General features: G+C 41.8%; 1 protein-coding gene across 6 annotated transcripts in view; it reads right to left on the bottom strand.

The window, feature by feature from the left end:
* Window positions 1–488: 488 nt before the first annotated feature.
* Window positions 489–19,594, bottom strand: part of arhgef10la (Rho guanine nucleotide exchange factor (GEF) 10-like a) — a 197,378-nt gene continuing 178,272 nt past the window's right edge. For all 6 annotated transcript variants that reach the window (XM_080728639.1, XM_080728636.1, XM_080728641.1 and 3 more), the window contains 4 exons: window positions 17,577–17,719; window positions 9,443–9,614; window positions 4,225–4,347; window positions 489–3,406 (listed from right to left, as the gene is read on the bottom strand). In XM_080728639.1, the coding sequence (XP_080584765.1) occupies window positions 2,847–3,406; window positions 4,225–4,347; window positions 9,443–9,614; window positions 17,577–17,719 (998 nt within the window). In that variant the 3' untranslated portion in view covers window positions 489–2,846. The remainder of the gene's footprint in view (window positions 3,407–4,224; window positions 4,348–9,442; window positions 9,615–17,576; window positions 17,720–19,594) is intronic.

The raw sequence follows: 19,594 nt of genomic DNA, 5'->3' as shown, positions 1-19,594 counted from the left end.
TTAAAGTTTTACTTTAGCCCCCTGGGCTAAACCACATTTGTACAAGATTAGTTTCTCTTGTAGAGGTAAAGCAATGCAATGCAATTCAGTTCATGAAAAACAATAAGAATAACGGGTAGTGGAAAGTGCTGGGAAGGGCAACCACAGACTCTCCAAGCTCAAAAAGTGTACAGTATAGTTGTTTATAGGACATTTTTGCATACTTACAGACTCATGTCATACAGTAGTAAATCAAAGAGCACCAATTCCGGATTGGATTTCTTGGACGCAATGGATGAACCTTGGGCCTATTGATCTGGTAAAATATACAGTACCTTTGGGCTCACACACCTGGTAAGACGAACACTATCCCGCAAAAAATACAGAAGCAGACAAAACAAATCACAAAATACTGTTTAATAGAACCCTTATGACGTCAGTTACAATACAGCAACATTTTGACAATAATGAGAACTCCATCCGCTGCATTAATTCAGATGTTTTTTAATTTAGCATACATAGCACAGTTAGACAATATGACACAGTTTAGACATGTATTTATTAATGCACCAAAGTAAATTCAAACAAGCAAATATTGATTACTTTGCTTCCACATACCAGTTCTAGTATAAGTGCAATTATTGTACTATTACTAAACATCACATGGATCACTGAATGCATGTTTGCATCCCGTGAAATTGTGCCCAATATCATTATTTTTCTCTCCAAAACAATACTGTTACAAAGTGGCATTCATTTCAGTCTCATTTACTGTATCACATGCCTTTGACAAGAGTCGACATGTTAATTAGTGGTGAGTTTAATTAATCAATATTAATATTCAGTGCATTACCATTTATTGTATGACTTTAATATAAACAATGGAGAATGGAAACCCATTTCTTCTGAATGGGTAATGCTAAATCTCCGCTCCTAGGGAAACTACAGAAAAAAGTGAATGTGCAATGCTAACTGTATGAATTGTTTATAAATGAAATACAGTACTTACTCATCCTGCAGCTAAGGTTCGATGGAATAACCTCGAGAGTGGCCATGAAGATGTTCTTGCCTAGCAGCAATCCATCTGAACTTGGACATTTCTTTTTTTGTGACGCAACACTGAGATTGCCATCATCCCTGTACCTTTTGCATCACCTTAGCCTTCAAATGACTTCGCCTATTATGGTACACAAATACTGTAGGCACTGAAGAAGTCACATACATTATGCCAAGCAGAGAGGCTGAACCTGTAGGCAAAGAAAATACAAAATTCTTCCTCTAAGTATACATGCAGTCAATCATGAACAATTTTGGGAATGAAAATGACAAACCGATGACAGCTTCCCATCACAACTGTTGGCTGGTGGAACTACAGATTCTCTGTAGCATAATATTATTTAAGAGTCTGGCTTGAGAGTCTACCTGGCTAATGACATTCTCATGGTAGCATTCTCTAATAAACGAAATGTGACCTTATTCAGCCTGTTGTAATTGCGATATAGCACAGGCCTTGATTATCCTATGTAATATTGACAACAATAAGCTTCATTACATACATACCACAGCAAATAATGACTTGGACAGCCTTCATTCAATGACTTCATTCCATCATTCATGTATTCAGACAGGTTTTTAGTGTGTGACAGGCGTTCCTAATTAAGGCAGATTCTGCATTAACAAGCAAGTGTGCACACGTGTATTATCAAATGGAAAAGACAGAATAATGGAAGTGGGGCTGTCAGACATGTTCATGTCTACCATGGACAGTACTTCTGGAACGCAATGCATGTTTTACAATCTAATGAGTCAGTCCTAATGACACTGTATAGTGCTTGCACTTATTTGTCATGCAATGTAACATCTTGGCCATTTTGTGTTGCATAAATAGCTAGTTCTTGCTTTTCACGGTTTGCATTTGATCTAATACTAGCATGGCTCCTGCTCTGCGAAGGCACATGATATATGAACTTTGACACTCTTGCAAGGCAACTTAACTTCAATATAGTTATATTTTTGTCCATGCCTTACCCCTAAACTTCTTTGCCTTTTTTTTTTTACAATTTATTTTAAAATACTTCAAATAGCTGATTTACACTGACATGTTGTGAGCTTGTAGATCAGCTATTAAAATGTTTTTCTTTTAAATAGTAAAAAGTATAAGGGGTAAGGTATGGACAAAATATAGCTCAATGTTCCTAACCCTAAACCCCAACATCTCGTCCTCCAAAAATCTGGTTGTCGACAGACACAGTGGAGTCTAAAAAATGGGGACACAGTCCACTTTTGGAATGCATCGATTCATTCTTGGAACAGTAATATATTCACATTGGACGGGAGTGAGTGAGTGAGTGAGACTTCTGGCTGAGGAAATAAAGTAAATGCTAATGTGCTTTGGGATGCTATGGTTCTTCTCATCTTCTCAGCCTCTTAACAGATGGGATCCTTCCCATGGGATCAGATAAAAGGCGGTCCATCTCCAGCGCTGCACAGCACGGCACATTCAACAAAGGCTGGCTTCCAAAGAGATGCAGTCGCACAGGAATCCCGATGGGAGCAAAATCTGTGCGTAAGAGCACAGGCAGCCCTGATGAGTTGAATTTAAGTATATCCATTTGATCTAAAGTAGGAGGTGGGAATCGGTCCACAAGTGTCACAAGGACAGAAATCTGTGGCAGGCAAAAACAGCGTGGCGTCTTTGATTCCTTATCACACAGGATGAGTCACCCACTTTGTGTAGCTCCGTGTGCCAGTAATGTCACCTTCCTAATGACATTACGAATCCCTTCATAATATAGAACAGTTCGTTTACAGACTAGGCTGGAGAACCACGATTAAACAGCATGCCGTGATGCCACGTGGCTGCCATGTCACACAGTCAACGGCAGTTGCCATACCATAAGTATATTCTCTGCACTCTCTCCACCTGTCCTGGTCCCTACTGACCCTCCTTCCCTCAACCTACGGAAGCCCCTCCCCCCCGAGATGACAGCCGCAGAAGTGACCCTATCCCTGCGCCCGCCGTCCCGCTCACAGGCACGGCCATGGACCCACATCTCGGGGTCATCGCTGAGCTCGTAGATGGAGCCATCCTCCAGACTGTGCTCCAGAGACTCTAGGGAGGAGTCGGACGCCTCGTCGCCCAGAGCCGTCAGTGGACGTCCCGGCAGGCCAGACGTGGAGCGCAGCCTGTACTGCAGCAGTACGCCGCGTCCCTTGCCTCTCGTCTCTCCTACCTGTCCTTGGAAGGAGCCGGACTGCTGCAGGGACTCCTGAGAGGACATGTCACTACGGTCCTCCCCTCCGCACGCCGAGTCTGGCCCGTCGCCAACAGAGTCCCTCTTCAGCAGCTCAGGGGACAGCGTACTGGTGGTGGCCACCAGAAAGTCAACAGGCCCACAATGGGCATTCAGAGAGGTCATCCCCTTTCCTGAAGCAGAGAAGCAGAGAAATATTTTAAATATTGCACGGGTAGATACTGTGCAGTATATCTATTTTTGTAGGTATTACATTGTCCCTTTGCACTGTACGTGAGGTCAAGATGCACCTTCAATCTTATGTGGACCAGTATCTGCTTAGGATAGTACTGTGTGTTCGTATTCAATATAGCCTTGCACCAATGCCAACAAAACAATTTCCTGCTACAGTATATAAAGTTATTATATTTTTCACACAATAGAGTAGTATGTAAAGCAATTCCAATTATGTCTTAAGACTTGGGGGTAGTTTCATAGGAATCTAATGCTTTGTCAAACAGATGACTTTATATCTATTTCAATAATAATTGAGTGCAATCTGTTATTATGCAAATTGTAGTATCACTCACAAGTGAAACTTGACCTCAACATTGCAGTAGTGTGGTTAAAGTTCATATCATCAAATGTGTATTTATACTGCATTTGCTGTGCAATAATGAGATCTGAGTTGGGTTCTTAAATAGTATTTAAATAACTGGCTTATAATTATGATAACCACTTTACAAAAAAACAACCTCTTTCTGTTGGCATGAAAAACAAAACAATGCCTAACAGTGGTACATTTATCTAGCCCGAATATGTCAGTGCTGTTGTCAAGACAGCAACAAAAGCCCCATTCCCACTGTCAGGAGAACAATGTAGCGTATGACCTCAATAATGTCCAGTGCAGAGTTATTTCCTATCATGAAAAAACCTCGTTGCTTTCATGTTGACCTCTCAAGAAACCCATTCAATCACTGTCAGAGTCAGTCCTCCAAACGCTGATCCATACCTGTTATCTTTGGGATGCCTTCCAGTTTGGGAACAGGGAGGGTGATGATGACGCCATGGGCAGTACCCACCCATAACATCCCCCGGCAAATCAGGAGACTGGTGACACGCATGCTTTTTTGACCTGCAATAAAGGAAACATTGGGTCACTCACAATTTAAGACTCATGTGTTTCCACGTGTAAATGTCTCTAGATCAGGGGTCTTCAACGTTTTCAGGCCAAGGACCCCTTAGTTGAGAGAGAGATGAAGCAGGGACCCCACAACCGTTTCATAGATTCCATATAGTTTGACAGCACGTGTATTTTCGATTTATGTCAATTTATGTTTTCAGATATTTATCCACTTGAATCGTCAATACTTATAAAACTTGACCATTCACTCATAGTCTGCTCTTTTTCCTCCCTATACTAATGCTCTTTGCCGAAAATAGACGATCTACTAGCTAACAACGCCTCGCAGCGTGAGGCGTTGTGAGCTTGTAGATCTGCTATTTTTTGCTTAAGTTCTCCCAATAAGGACACTAGGGTCCAAGTTGTTAATATAAAAAAGGAGAAAAAAAAATCGCACAAAGATTTGTAGGACCCCCTGTAGATTGAAGACCCCTGCTCTAGATTGAATAAACATGTCTTGTTAGTTTATGTGAAGCTGCAATTCACCAATCGGCACAAAACAAGCTTAAAAAAAGAAAAAAGTTAACTTCAACATACAGCACTGAAGACAACCCAGGGATTTAGAGTTAAATAACTAGGATAAATTGGATTTCCCCATTTGCCGGTGCCCCACTTGAAAGGAAAAAGCTACCATGGATACATTAAGCTGCATGGAAATAGACTTCTTATCATTAAAGGAACAAACATTACACAGCAGTAGTCTACATTTGAACTCACAAATCAATAGGTTTATACGCTATATGAACATCCGTAGTATGAAACCTCCTGGTGATGAAAGCTACATGCACATGGCAAAGTATGACTATATTTCTGCATTACTGACATACTGTAGGGAATAAACTGAAAAGTGGTCTTCAATAGACAAGGTGGACGAACACACTGGTAGCCAAAGTGCCAATATTTTATTATAGGACGCAAAGTAAACAAATCAGGTTTGTGTACTCTGGGTCTTATAATATAATATTGGCACTTTGGCTACAAGTGTGTGTGGCCACCTTCTTGTCTATTGAAGACCGCTATTCAGTTTATTCTCCCGTGGGCCGGCACCACTATAAGGACTGTAGGAATAAACATAGCCTCTACCCTTCAATTCTACAGTACAGCCTGCTGCCAATTTCTATTCCTACTTTTGTCAATGCTTCAGTTATGTCTTTAGTGTAGCTACAGTACTTGGTTGGATTGGGAAAGCCCTCATGCGTCACATGTCAACCTCACCACTCAGAAGCAATGTTATACTATAGCTTTGAGTTTGCAAATCAGAGGCAAATCTTTTCCACAACAGCCAATCCCAGAAAGCTGCTGATTTGAGATGCAGGAAACCCTGCATTTGTGATTCAAAGCCTCTAGATATAAACGCCAGTGATAGCTAGATAGATGGATAGATACTCATAGCAGTTTGACTTATTATACCACTTAGCAATATTAGTACTTGAGGTTCATTTAATTTTCCGCCAATGTGACAGACTTAAGCCATATTCAGCCTCTAGAGTACAACTAGAGACCATGCAATTACTTTCTTGTCAAACAGCCTTTCCTATTTCCTTCACCATAGTTCCTTAACCCCATATGCCATATTTTATTCCTGGTAGTATGGTGGCATTGTGTGGCGAAAATAGCAAATGCGATGCATGGTGATCTGTCACAATTTTGGACAAATTCTGATGTTATGACACACCCAACATAGGGATGCCAGGGTTAACAGGATTAATTTATTATCAATCATTCAAGAGTTAATGAGAATATTCCAAAGTTGTACTACTGCATGTCTAAAGGGAAGGGGAAAAAGGCTAATTGCATATTCTCATTACAGATGCAAAACCTTTGTTTCCAGTTAACAAAGGGGCGAAAAACAATGTTTGTTATGGGTTTATTTTAGCAATCTCTTTGCGGTCCCTGAGCCCTCGGCTCCCATTGTGGCCTACTTATCTGTAGCACCATTTACAATAATATCCATGGCAACTATAATTGAATTACACCAACACAACAGTCATGTGATCGCAGCAGAAAAAGAATGCTCATTTACATGTAGAGACGTATTTACATGGCTGTTCCGTGTCATGCTCAGATTAGAACGTGCTAGTTGCACAAGTGGCTCGAGAGTTCCCTTAATTGGTTCAATTTTGATTCGTGCACGAATGAAGCATCCACAAGTTGACGGCTGGCGAGGCAGAGCATGGGAGAAGAGCAGCAGGGGGACATGGATCCATGGCTGAGGTGCATGTCGTCAGTGACAGCGGGAGCAGAGAGGGTTAGAGGCCTCTAGCCAAAGACACTCTCTCAATCTAGGTCGTCCTCGGACAAGCCCTCCAGCAGGGACGTGCTGGGCCTGATTCTGCCCGGGAAAAAGAGTTGGAGAGGCCCTCATTGCGCGCTATAGAGAGAGATCTCTCTCTATAGCGCTGCTGCTGCTACTCAAAGATTTGCCATTTCAGATCACGACAAGTGACAAGCCAGTGGGCCAATTACTGTACATGAGTTATATTTCGTCGTTGTCGGGTGGAAACCTTCTATGTCCAAAACCGTTTGTTTTGAATTTATAATTTTAAAAAGGATTTAAACTAGTGAAAACAGCCGATCTACAAGCACACAACGCCTCGCGGTGCGAGGCGCTGCTGTTTTCACTACTTTTGTGCAATGGCCTTGTATGATGAAGCAGGGCTTTGCTTTGCGAAAAGATTTATACATTTGAAACTTGGAGATACGAGGTTTCTGCCCGACAGTGACGATTTACTTTGTTGGCTGCCCAGCCCCCAAAATGGAACGAAGGCCGACATTTTGTTTTAAATTTTCTTGCTCCTGTCCAATGCCTATAAGGGCATAGTACAGGACTATAATGAAGAGAAAGTCAACATTTTATTTGCCAGCCATTGTCTATTTATACTCTGTGTAGACAATTTAAGAAAAGCTTTCAAGCATCAGCTTGAAGTTAAATCAGAGAATGTGGGCGCAAGGCGTCATGTTGAGGAAGCATACTGTAATTGTGGGGGTTGGAGACACTTGGGATGATGGGGGTATAACTTCACCTCGAGCAATCTTCCACCTCCAATTTTTCGCAAACATGCACATGCACCACAATACACAGTGGTGTTACAGTGGGGGTTGGTATCGTGGGGAAAAAAGGAGATGTCTCTGAAGATAAATGTTTCCTCCTGCAATGTCACAGAGGGCTTTATTTTGGAATACTGCTTTTCACCCTAAGGAGGGAACTATTAAAGCCATTATTAGTAAGAGGAGACACAAGCATTTTTCAGAACTTCAGACCCTTCTCCCTTGTTTACCTCAACCAGAATTCCCTATGTGTATATTTCACATTAAAAGGAGAGGATTATGGAGTGGGCCTATATTATTAATGCTTGTCCTATTACAAGTCAAGGAGAAAACCAAGGGGGAATAAAACCCCCACTGATATGTAATAACTATCAAGTGCTTTGTGTGGACTGTATGCAGTTGAGATACACTTTTCCCCTGCATAGCTAAACAATGAGAATGTTATCAAATACTCTCTCCTCTTTCTTGGAGCCCAGCAACCCATTCTTTCTGGGGCCTGAATCTCCCCCTGGGGCCATGCCACGAGGCTGCCACCCTCTCTCAAATCGGCCGCATATTTCAAGGGTGGTGCAGGCACAGGTTGAAAAATGACACCTGCGGTAACCTGTATTCTCCAGACGCAATGACCGTAGGAGCTGTGTCACCTCAAAGTGCCTTTTTGAACAAAACAACAAAGAAAAGAATACTCAGACCAAAAATAAACGTTTGTCTCTAAAACATGTCTGTCTTCATTCTATGCTGTTTGCTCATGCTCACAAGAGGTTACTTACTTTTCTGTTTAGGTTAAGTGCTGCTATTTGCTTTGAGTGTTGTTCTAAACACAATCTCTCTCTACACATACAGACATGAGCACCACTGAACAGATTTAGATGCACTGAAAGCTTGAATCAGAGTTTGAATCAAAACAACATTGAATCAGGAAATAGACTTTCTTCGGCCACGGAGACTTGTCCAATTTGTTTGGCATAGCTCCCTGAACAAACAGAGAAGAAATGCCCAAGTTAGATGATAAATATTTCATTTTATCATGAAGGAAGGCAGACAGGGTGTGATGTGATACCTCCAGCATACTCAATGGACTGCAGCAAGAAGTGAAGTGACGGTGAGGAGATGTTTTTGAAAGGGATGAAAAGGGAGCGGTATGAGGGGCGGGTGGGGTGTGCGGGGTACAAAGAGAAAGAAAAAAGATTGAAGAGAAGGAGAACGCGAGAAAAGGTGTTAGGTGAAGGAAAACAGAGTTAGACACAGAGACAGAGGGGGCAAACCCAGCACGATACCTCTGTTTCAGGGACATTGAAGGAAAGATGGGAGTGTTTCCATGGAAACCCTCCCAATGAAAATCTTTTGACTCTGGTATTTTACTGCTCCTCTGTGACTTTATTTCATTTTTATTAATTCCTCCCTCTAACCCCGTGGCTCTATTATGGCTTTGCGTGGTCTGGAGACTGATAGACTGATACTTATTCAGGTCAGTCCCTGGAGGAGCACTGCAACCGGCAGGAGAAACTTGGACAAGACCAGAATACCATTCAGAGATAGAGAGGCAACATCGTCACTTAATTGGCACCCTCTCTTGAGCTATTAAGACCTCTAAAACCTTACTACAGTGTGCTGTATGTTTTCATCCGAAGGCTTGATTTTGACTTGGCTGCGTGCCAGTGTTGTCCATCGGAATGAGCAAATCTAAAAGCTCACAAAGCATCACAGCACGATGCATTGTGAGCTTGTAGATCGGCTACTTTTGGCATGCGACACTACTGTATGCCTTGGCTTAACCCAGTATGACATTAAGATCATTATGTGCCTGTACTTAAAAACAATGTATTTTCTATAATTATTTCGCTTATTTGATGCAATGCTTGATGGCAACAGACCTCTCTGATCTTTCTTAAACCCCTACATTAATTTACAGAGAGGAATAACTGATAACTACAGCATAGTGGGTGGATTGCAGAGTAGAACTTGACCTTGAACTTGACCATACGAAACTGTACAGTACCTGGGTTCAGTAGTGTTGAGCGTGTGGAAATGTTGATTTCCTGCAGATGCTCCAGTGTTTCCGTGTGGAAGAGACGGATGGAAGAGCCCTCAGAAAAGGCCATCCACACCCCTCCGCCAGCTCGAACCATATGGGCTACGCTCACCATGGGGTCGGGATGCACCTCAAACCTCTGGGATGATGTAAAGGGGTTTGGAAGAAGGACAGAGATGTTGGCATGGTTATAAAGGGGGAAGGACAGGAAGGCAGTGAAAGCACCACAATAACCATGGAACCCAGTGGACACGGTTATACTGTACTGTATAAGAAAACAAAAACAATGGTTGTCTCATTAAGGAATCTCAGCTTATTAAAAGATTTTTTATTTATTTTCACCATTGTTTGGCCTTTTCTCTACAGCCCACCAACAACCATTAATTTCTCTCTGTTTGGAATATAATTGTAATAATCTTTGTTACCATTATTATACCCCATTAATTAAACATGCATGCATTCATTTTCCCTGAGCTTTATTGAATCCACAAAAGAGTCATCTGCAGTCTAAACAGTCCAGTAGAACAGAGCAGTGGTTCTCAAAGTGGATTTCAGGGACTCTCCAGGTTCCTTTATGAAGGTCTAAATTGCCCTTGCAAGTCTGTAACTTTGACAGTGTACAAATGGAACCAAATGGAACCAATAGAACCTCAGCTCAAAGACCTGAATGAATGAATGAATGAATGAATGAATGAATGAATGAATGAATTAAACAATAAACTAGAAAATGGCACTACTTTGAGTGCTTGTCTTTGTCAGGTTGAGTGGCTTAGCCAGGCCTGTGTTAGTCTTGGGTTGTACCAGGACACAAAGGAGTTGCGGCGCGTTTCTGACATTATGGTTAAACCTTTTCGCATTTGTGGTGGACCCAGGTGCAGAAGAAAGCGCTTTTGGAGCAGCGCTCTATAGAGGCCCCTCAACATGCAATTCTAATTTTGGGTTGATTGGATGTGGGGTTCATTCATGATCATGATATGACATCTCTGTAAGAAATAGGTCCAGCCCACCAATTTATGAAGCCAATTACAGACAAACAGTATGCAAAACCCAGTTCGATGATCATTGTCAAATGAGTCACAATATCATTTGTACCTAAAGTGGTGTCAACACGCACACGCACGCACGCACGCATGCACGCACGCACACACACACACCCCTGGTAAGGTAAATAGTGCATTTATATAGTGTCTTTATCCAAAGTGCTTTATAATGCACATTACATTCACCCATTCAAGCATGAATTCACAGTGGAGTTAGGAGTTAAGTGTCTTGCACAGGGACACTTTGACACTAACCTGAGGATCAAACTAAGAACCTTCTGATTCCCACACGCCCCATTGGCACTCATTGGCATTGCTGCATTGGCAGTCATAGATACATAAAATAAATCTCACCATGAATAATACTACAGTATGCTATAAGACCCAAACATTACAATACTTTAAGTCGTTCTAATGTGGTCAATTCACAGTAGGAAGCTTAAACACAGCTGTTGCCTTAATGCTGCTTAAAGAAACTCTCTAACTAATGCCTCTCAAGTCTGTAATTAATGGTTCCCCTGAAACACGGGACACTATTTTGCATCACTTCCCCTGACCTCCTTCCTTTTAAGACTACAATGAAGATCCAGCAGTCCCGGGCACAAATTCTTAATGAGTTGCTGGGGAGGAAAAAAGTTAAATGAGCCTTATCATGGCTACACATGCCACCCCCGAGGTCCTGAACATGACGGGGTTTGCTACAGGAATTGTCATGGAGCTCCTATCATTGTCAGTGCACAAGCTGGGAGGGTAGGGTGATTAGTCAGTTGGAGCATGTGAAGGGAGATGGTAATGCACCCTGCACTCTCTCGTGGACTTGCAAGGGGGGATTTACACCTGTTAGTTTTGCCCTTGCCTACTTTGTTTGAAATTGGGGAAAAGAGAAGAGAAGCCTTTGATGTGTTTTCTCGTGTAATGGACTCCTCAGCAGTCTGTGCCTGCTCTGCCAGAGAAAAGATGTGTAATGAATCTTATTTTTGCACCAATAAAAAAAAGGGGGGAAAAAAAGTGTGCAACCTTAGCATTATGGACATATTCAGTAATGTTTAACCACACCATGATTCAAATGAGTCGAGCAGTTTTTAGCGAGTATACCCGGTTGCTATATTGCATGTCACAATTAGCATAGTGCTTGTGTGGTCATTTCGCAAGGAGCTTTCAGTTAAACGTAGGCTTACATTCTGTAACTGTACATACCATCTTGCCTACCATATGTTTTAAGATACCTGGAGGGCCTTCTTGGATACTGACACAGCATACAATGTTCTCTCCAAATTGGTCTCCATTTGAAATAATGAAATCACTATGAGTGCAAATGCCCGTGACAGAAAACATATTAGACAATTGTTTTTTTGATTAATGTATTAGTCCCACAACATGCTGAGGCTTTCATATACCTTTATAGAGAGTCTTACAACATTACAGCGGCCACTATTTGAATGAAGGGAGATTAGTAGTTCTGGGTGACATGGTGTTCATAGATTCACTTAGGGGTGTTAAAAGATTCTTATTTTAGGATAACCTTGTTTGGACGTTCAATGAAATGGCAGAAATGGCATCTCTAACTGCACAAGAACTCAAGAAAATGAATAAAATGACAACACTTTCATACAAAATTAAATTAGCCGCTAAAGCCTTGACTGAAAAATGTATCAAATGGAAATCAAATGGATATCAAATGGAAATCAAATGGAAATCAAAACATGTGGGAAACCCCCACTGTGCAATGTCAAATACAGGCTGAGTAAAGGCAATAACTGTTCCCCTGCAAACCGACAACCTGGTATTAGTGGGCTGAATCCAGTGTTGCTGACAGAAGATGAGCTAGGCAGTGAAGCGTGACAGTGGTAATATGCCCTCTACACTCTGCGCTGCCATGTAAGACCAACAGTTGCATCCTTCCACTGCCAGGGAGGCAACAGCACAACAGGCTGAAGGCACACGCGCTAAAGCCGCCCTGAATACCTCATTAGCCCTTCATTACGTCGGGTGACAAGGTGTCGCTGTACCTTAGAGGATGGCAAATCCACATCCACACTCGTGGCAGCCCGGGAGAGGGGAAATGAGCAGATTGATAAGGAGTGAGTGATAAGGGAGAGCTAGAGAGAGAGAGAGAGAGAGAGAGAGAGAGAGAGAGAGAGAGAGAAAATAATAGGAAGTGTGGAGAGGGAACAAGGCTTGCCAGTTGGAGTTTATCAAAACCTCCTGTGTATACAGCCGTCCCACTTAGTTAAGGTTTGGTGGCAGGGTGGACAGAAGGGGCTTAAGCTGTGACACACAGTATTGCACTTTCAATCTGGTGTACATTCTTTTTTTTTAATAATCTTCATTTTGTATTTATTTAGCATTATTTCACATATTTTCTTCCTATATCACATTTCTTATTCTTCCACCACATATTTTATATCTATATGACTTACACAGTAACCTACACAATGGGGGAAAGGACAAGAAAAAGTAAAGCGGTGGACAAACATAGAGAAGGATGTGGAAGTAATGGGAAATATACTGTGAGTCTAAATATAGCTACTGTTGAGTTCACATAGCGAGATTTTAGCACCGATTATCCACTTTTTTGTCCGTCAACGACAAAGCACCAGATCCAGAGGCAAATCAGGATTTGCTCCCTGTGGTTTTGCTCGCTGTGTGAGAACGGTTCAAAGAACGAGAGCCGAGCATGATCTCAGCGTTTGCACATGCCTCCCGCTCCTAGGTATCTGGCATGTTTGATATCTGGACTTGTGTGTGATTGAAAATCTCGTGGTGTAGCGATCATCTCTCTGAGAGGGCAGCCAACAAGAGCATTTCAGTCAGTCAGTCAGCCAGACAGACAGGCAGAAAGATAGATCGATCTTCCAACCAGTGTTATAATAACTGTAATAAATGTAAAAAGATATATTATATTGGTAGCGATTTTTAAAATAATGTAGTTAACTAGTTGGAATCAACAGCATCGTGGACCACGGAACGAATACAGTATGTTCCGACACTGCGCTCTGCCATGCCTGTGTGCGCAACAGTGTTATTATTTGCGTAAACATCTAAACCCCTCTTAATTCTTCATTCTAAATACTTAAGTGTTATCTCGTCATTTTGGTGATGATTTATTCCTAAAGTGATGTACTACAATAACTAGTTGTAACATTGTAGATCGGCTATTTATGAATAGCCAAAGTATAGTTCAAGCAGTTAAACAGTTACTGATTTTGCAGGGGACCCCAAGGAAGCCCCTCAAGGACCCCTCTTTGGGAACAAAGCAACTTGCAATGGGCCTGGTGTACAAGTTACACTACACCACTAAGATACGCATGTACCTGGCAAAATACATTATAAACGTTAAGGACGTCCACAATTACAACACCAAAGGCAGCGCCACAGATCACGTTCAACCCAAAGTCAACTCAAACAAAGGGTCAAACTCGTTCTTGTGCTATACAACCAAAATGTGGAACGCCCTACCGAAGGGCTTAAAGGAGTGTGGTTCCCTAGCATCCTTTAAAATCACCCTGAAAAACCACTTACAGGCGGCAGCCATTCGCAACTGGCAATAACAAACCTAACCCAGGACCTGACAATTTTTACTGTCCCTCCTTCGACCACAAGATTTGAGAAGATGGCTTTTCATTTTTACGCTCATGGTCATGGAATCAGCTCCAGAGAGATATTAAACTGGAGCACTTGGTCCCTTTGGGTGATTTAAAAAGTTTACTTCAGAAGTTAAAAACTGAGTTCCACAGCTGTTTTACTTGAGATTGTCGTGTGGTGTGATGTGCCGCGCAAGAGTCTGGGGTAAGTCTCGGGTACTACAGACAACGAAGCACACATAGGTTGCAGTTGAGTGACAGAAACCACTCTGTCCTCACTCCCAGCCATACAACTCACTCCAGCGGCCAAAGCACAGCTTCCTAGAGGATCTTGTGCATTCACTGTAGCTCCTGTGATGTCAGCCCCCACGAGTCCATATTAGCGCCGGAGACAAGGTTAGCAAAGGAAGCAGTGAGATGCTGACCTGTTAAGCTCTGTGGGATAGACAGTGAACCAGAACTGTGGCTGCACTGCGTGGCCACTCAGCTGGTTAAGCTCCTGCCTCCAGAGAACAGAGAGAGGCAAAGGAACGAGGTAAGACATCTCCCTTGCTTAAGTCACTCCTGATCTTCAAGGTCTTGAGGCAGTCAGTGAAGCAGTCAGAAGCTGTCTATGCGTTGTTTGGCCAAGATCCGTTTACACTGTGAATTCCTCAGAGTATAATTTCAAACCCTATAACCAGGGTTGTCTTGTATTCAGGTCAATTCTGCATAGTTTTTTGTTTTTGTTTTTCCTTTTAGTTTTGGTTGTTTGTGTGCAGTTTCTATGGTTTTCATTCTATTGCTCATGGCCAGCCAATTATTTTTGTTTCAATTAAATCTGAGATAAGAACTACTCTGTGAAATGAATTTCAAGTACCGTATGTAACATAAACCAACCTACTCGTACTCAAGTAGAGTATCTCTGCAGGGGAAGGAGGCAACGGCAGGAAACCTTAAGAGCCTTCAGAGATTAATTAATTTGACCTCGTACTGTGTGTGCATGTACATTTTGTGGGATGGAAAATCGATTGTGTAATTTTAGAGAAGATTAATGTACATTCATATGATGTACATACATAGTGAGATAGATTTTGTTAATTTGTTAGTGTTCTGCTTGGTCTTTTGGTTATTACGCTTTTTATAAGGCTTTATATTATGCTATTTTTATAAAGCTTTTGTTTACAGTATGCAGGAAGACTTTGTAGACGACCATGTCTTTTTTCTCACTGCTTTCCTACTTCTCATTCATAGAGCTCTACAGACTCACACCTGGGAGCAATAACTAAAGGGTAAGGCTACAAGTCTAGCATTCAAATATGTTATTACTATTAACCTTGACAGTTTGGTTGGTATCAGAGGACATTACTTAATGTCAACCACAGCCAGAGACGACAAGAGGCCTTGTCTGCCCTCTGTGAATTTAAGCCTTTGAGCATGACGTAACAAAATACTTGATGTTTAATTATGACATACAATTAAACATTCTGGCTAGAAGACTGAAACATTTGTCGTATGAGTTTTCCCTTATACATAATGTTTATAGGACAATGCACCAGGCAGTCATAGCGTAGTGGAACACCTGCAAACAGATTGGAAAAATAAATAAATATATAGAAACCTGACAGTGATAATTCCGAGGATCATTTCCACAAGATGCGAGTGCAATTATTTTATTATATAAAATAAATAAAGAAAACATTAGCCAGCCCCCGGTTTCCCAAAGGTGACATATCCGTTTAATGTTACAGTAAATTTTCCCATAGCTTCGTTTGATTCATAGACACAGCATAGACACATAGATACTGTACTGCATTGGCCGCTGCGGTTCACAGGAGCGATGCATCAACACTACCGGCATATTGTTCCAGTCAAGCTGTGCCTCCTAATGCATGTATGTCTCTCCACAATTAAAATCTGCTAAAAATCCTCCTAATCCGCCAAATTGTTGTATGTGATGCTCTGAAATAGACAAAGCCATCTATAAGACTCTTATAGAACAGAATATGTGTGTTCATCTGTGTGGAGCTATTTTGACAAACTGCAAGACCGATCTGTGCCAAATGTGTGCACCAGGCTGAGGCTTATGTGAAATCCCCGAAATCTTTGTTCAGAATATGTTCAATACCTTTTTAATATAAACCTTTCCTTGATAAATGAAGTCAATGGGTCTCAGATTCTCAAAATGTGGGCACACCTCTTTCAAAAAAACAAAATGTGTGGCTAATCTCTTTCAGAGTCAGGCCCTATACAGTAAAGTGAATGGTGGTCGGGCTGAAACCTTGACCAAATGACCTTGACTCAGTATTGTTTTTATATGAACCGGGTATCAAACAAAATGGCTCTGACACAGGGAATAAGATATAGGCATATCTCTCCATATAGGCTTCTCCTCCCTAAAAGGCATCCTGATTGGTCAACTACAGATTGCCAGGTTCTGCTTGGCTTGTCACTCGACATCATTGATCCATTCACGGAGAAATGCTTCTCATAGGTGCAGTGCCAGATGAATTAACTGAATTTGTAAGTTACTCCCAAGATCATTTTACATCATCTGCTCCGGGCGGTCTGTTTGAGGTGCTGTGGATTTGATGTTGACAACTGTGCACCTCCTGCACAAAGACATCAGCTTTTCTATGGTTCTGAGGCTGTTACTCCATGACACTGTGGGAATTGTCAGTACACCGTTGCACTGAGCACACACTAACGAAAAGCTGTCATTTGGCCATGACTTCATCATCATCATTCGAGTGCCCTCGAGATCTGCGACACAAGCTGCTTCCACTGGTCTCTGTTGCTCATTGCCGCACCAAGTTCATTCAGTCAGTCCTGTGTCCCTACTTAGAACATCTGGGAATGTGAGTGCCAAAATCCAACAGTAACCACTGACTATATAGTATTTATCTAAATGCAAACAATCTTCTGTCCTAAAAATACCAGTCTATCATCAGGAGTCAGGACCCTTAAGCCCTGCTGTTGACTGAGCTTTGTGCCGCTTCAACTTAACACAAAAGTAGGGCCCTGCATTAAGCCCTACCAGCAGCCCTAGAGGATGTGCTTCTCCTTACACATAGTAAGATCAAAGTTGTTTAAACTATCCAACATCCCTTGAGCCCTCACAAACGTGTGTTTTCATGTCAAGGACCCCCAAATTGATATGTATTTGACCACGGACCCCATCTTGAATTTTCTGCCAGGGACCCCCGTAAGAGAAGATAGTAATTATGTGCTGTTCATTTTTTCAATTCCACATTTTTATTTTATTTTTCTCTAAAATAATCGATCTACAAGCTCACAACGTTGTGAGTTAAATCAAATAAAACAGTCAATCATATAGCATCTTTATAATGTGCATTACCTTTCTTGTAATTGGCAACACAAAAATATTGTAGTTTGCGTTGTTTTTTTATGGGGGGGGGGGGGGGGCCCAGTTAAAATATTATTTTCGGGGTCGTGGCCTGAAAAGGTTGAGAACCACTGGCTTATTGGATGTCTCACCTGTGTGGTGAGGCTGGAGCCGTCGATGACGATGACACAGTTTCCACAGCTGGCCCATACAGAGTCCTCCAGCACCAGCAGCGTCCGTACGGGTTCTGAGCCCACGGTCACAGATCTGCAGGACTCTGGGTCCCACAGATCACCTGATGGGAGGAAAAAACAAGCAAGCAAAGAATAAGTAACCTCAACTTTAACCACTTTCAATATGGCATCCTCATTTTGAGTATGTTGTTATAGAAAATATATACGTATATATATTAAAAATGTTTGACAGCACAATCATCAGTGTATTTTGGATTCATGTCAATTTGTTTTTTCAGATATTTAACAACTTGAACTGTCAATACTCCCCCTACACCAAACCTCTTTGCCAAAAATAGCCGATCTACAAGCTCACAACGCCTCGCAGCGTCAGGCGTTGTGAGCTTGTAGATCGGCTATTTTCGGCTAAAGTTCTCAGAATGTGCAAGAATCTGGCTAAAAAGGAGATTTTCTTTTTTTCTTTCTATCACACAAAGATTTGGAGGACCCCCTGTAGTAACTCTGAGGGCCCCCTAGGGGGTGAAAATACTGTTGCGTGCTCATAGATTTTTGCTATTCGCTGTACAACAAAGTAGGGCTTAAATGGTTAAGAAGATTCTGGAGGAAAAAGTGACACCAGGAAAGAATGCTACTGGACTCAGTAGCCCTCACTGTGAACAAGCTAAATACATGCCATGATTTAGACCAATGTTCCTAAAACCTTTTAATTTCAGAGAACCCCTTGACTCTGAGAATTGGTTCCATTCTGTAAGGGTCCATTTGGAACCCCCTCAAGGAACCCCTCAGGGTCCCTGGATCCAACTTTGAGAACCACTGATTTAGACTCTTTACCGGTTACACCAGTAGTTTGCTTTGATTGAAGAGCAGCCGTACAATGTTTCGTGCCGTTATGATAGTAATGTTAAAAAGACACAGAGGGGTGAGGTGAGTTATTGCACAGACCATTATTCTCTGTAAAAGCCTGGAATTCAAAAAGTACAAAAACTGACAATTATACTTGAGTACTTCAGTAAATGTACTTAGTTACTTTGCACCACTGATTATTCTCCCTGTGAGAGCGAGGACCCAGGTTCGAATCTGACCCCCTCCGGCTTGTCTCGCCTGTCTCTCCATACTCTTAATCTTACAAAGAAAAAGACCCACAGAGAACAATTGCTTTCTCTTTTTCTCTCACTTGCTCAAACACAAGTGTGCGTGCTCACACACCAGAGATTTTGAACCTCCGCTAGATTAAACAAAGAGTCTGGACTTCTCCCTGAAACGGCACACAGTGCTCACACAATAATGCACCTCTTGCCACCCACATGCTAATAAGTCTGTGGCACATTTTTAATCCGCTTTCCAGTTTCTTTATCGCCAGTTCATTCTCTTTTTTTTTCTCTCTCTTTTCTTTTTTCTTTACTTCAGTGTGAAAATGAGGCAGACCTTTTTCTTTTGAGTTTTAATCATGGGCCACACGTTGCAGCTACCACTGGTGGCACATTATGAAATGAATTATATAAGCGTTTCGTTTTGCAGTTGCGTTAATGAAGCAAAATTAGAAAAGGATGTGCATCCAGCCATTTAATTAACATTTTGAGTTGTTTATTTCTGCCTTTCATAGCAGAATGGCTTTTACAGTGCCTTCTGACTTCCACAGGTTAATTGCTTGGCATGTTGCTAAATGTCACTTTTACACCTTTTCGAAATACTCGCTCTTTCTGAGCGAACCTCTAGCCCTCACATCAACCAAACGACATGTTGAACTTGTAGATCACCTATTTTGAGCGCATAGTATATAAGTATAATTCAAGCTTTACAGCACGTCTCAGCAAACAGAGGTACAGTAGCGAAGCACCTTTTTTCAAAGAACAATGTATTGCATATTCAGTCTTAGTTGAAGCTTTGGCATTTTCTTTTTCCTGCAGTCTTATTTTCAGACGGTGCTGTGTGCTATTCAAGGGCATAAATCTTTAACAACTATACAGGCTAGCGCA

This window comes from Nannobrachium achirus (genome assembly GCF_963921795.1).
Source record: "Nannobrachium achirus genome assembly, chromosome: 6".
NCBI classification, from domain to species: Eukaryota; Metazoa; Chordata; class Actinopteri; order Myctophiformes; family Myctophidae; genus Nannobrachium; species Nannobrachium achirus.
The sequence above is the reverse complement of the archived record's forward strand: the minus strand, read 5'-3'. Positions and strand labels throughout refer to the sequence as shown.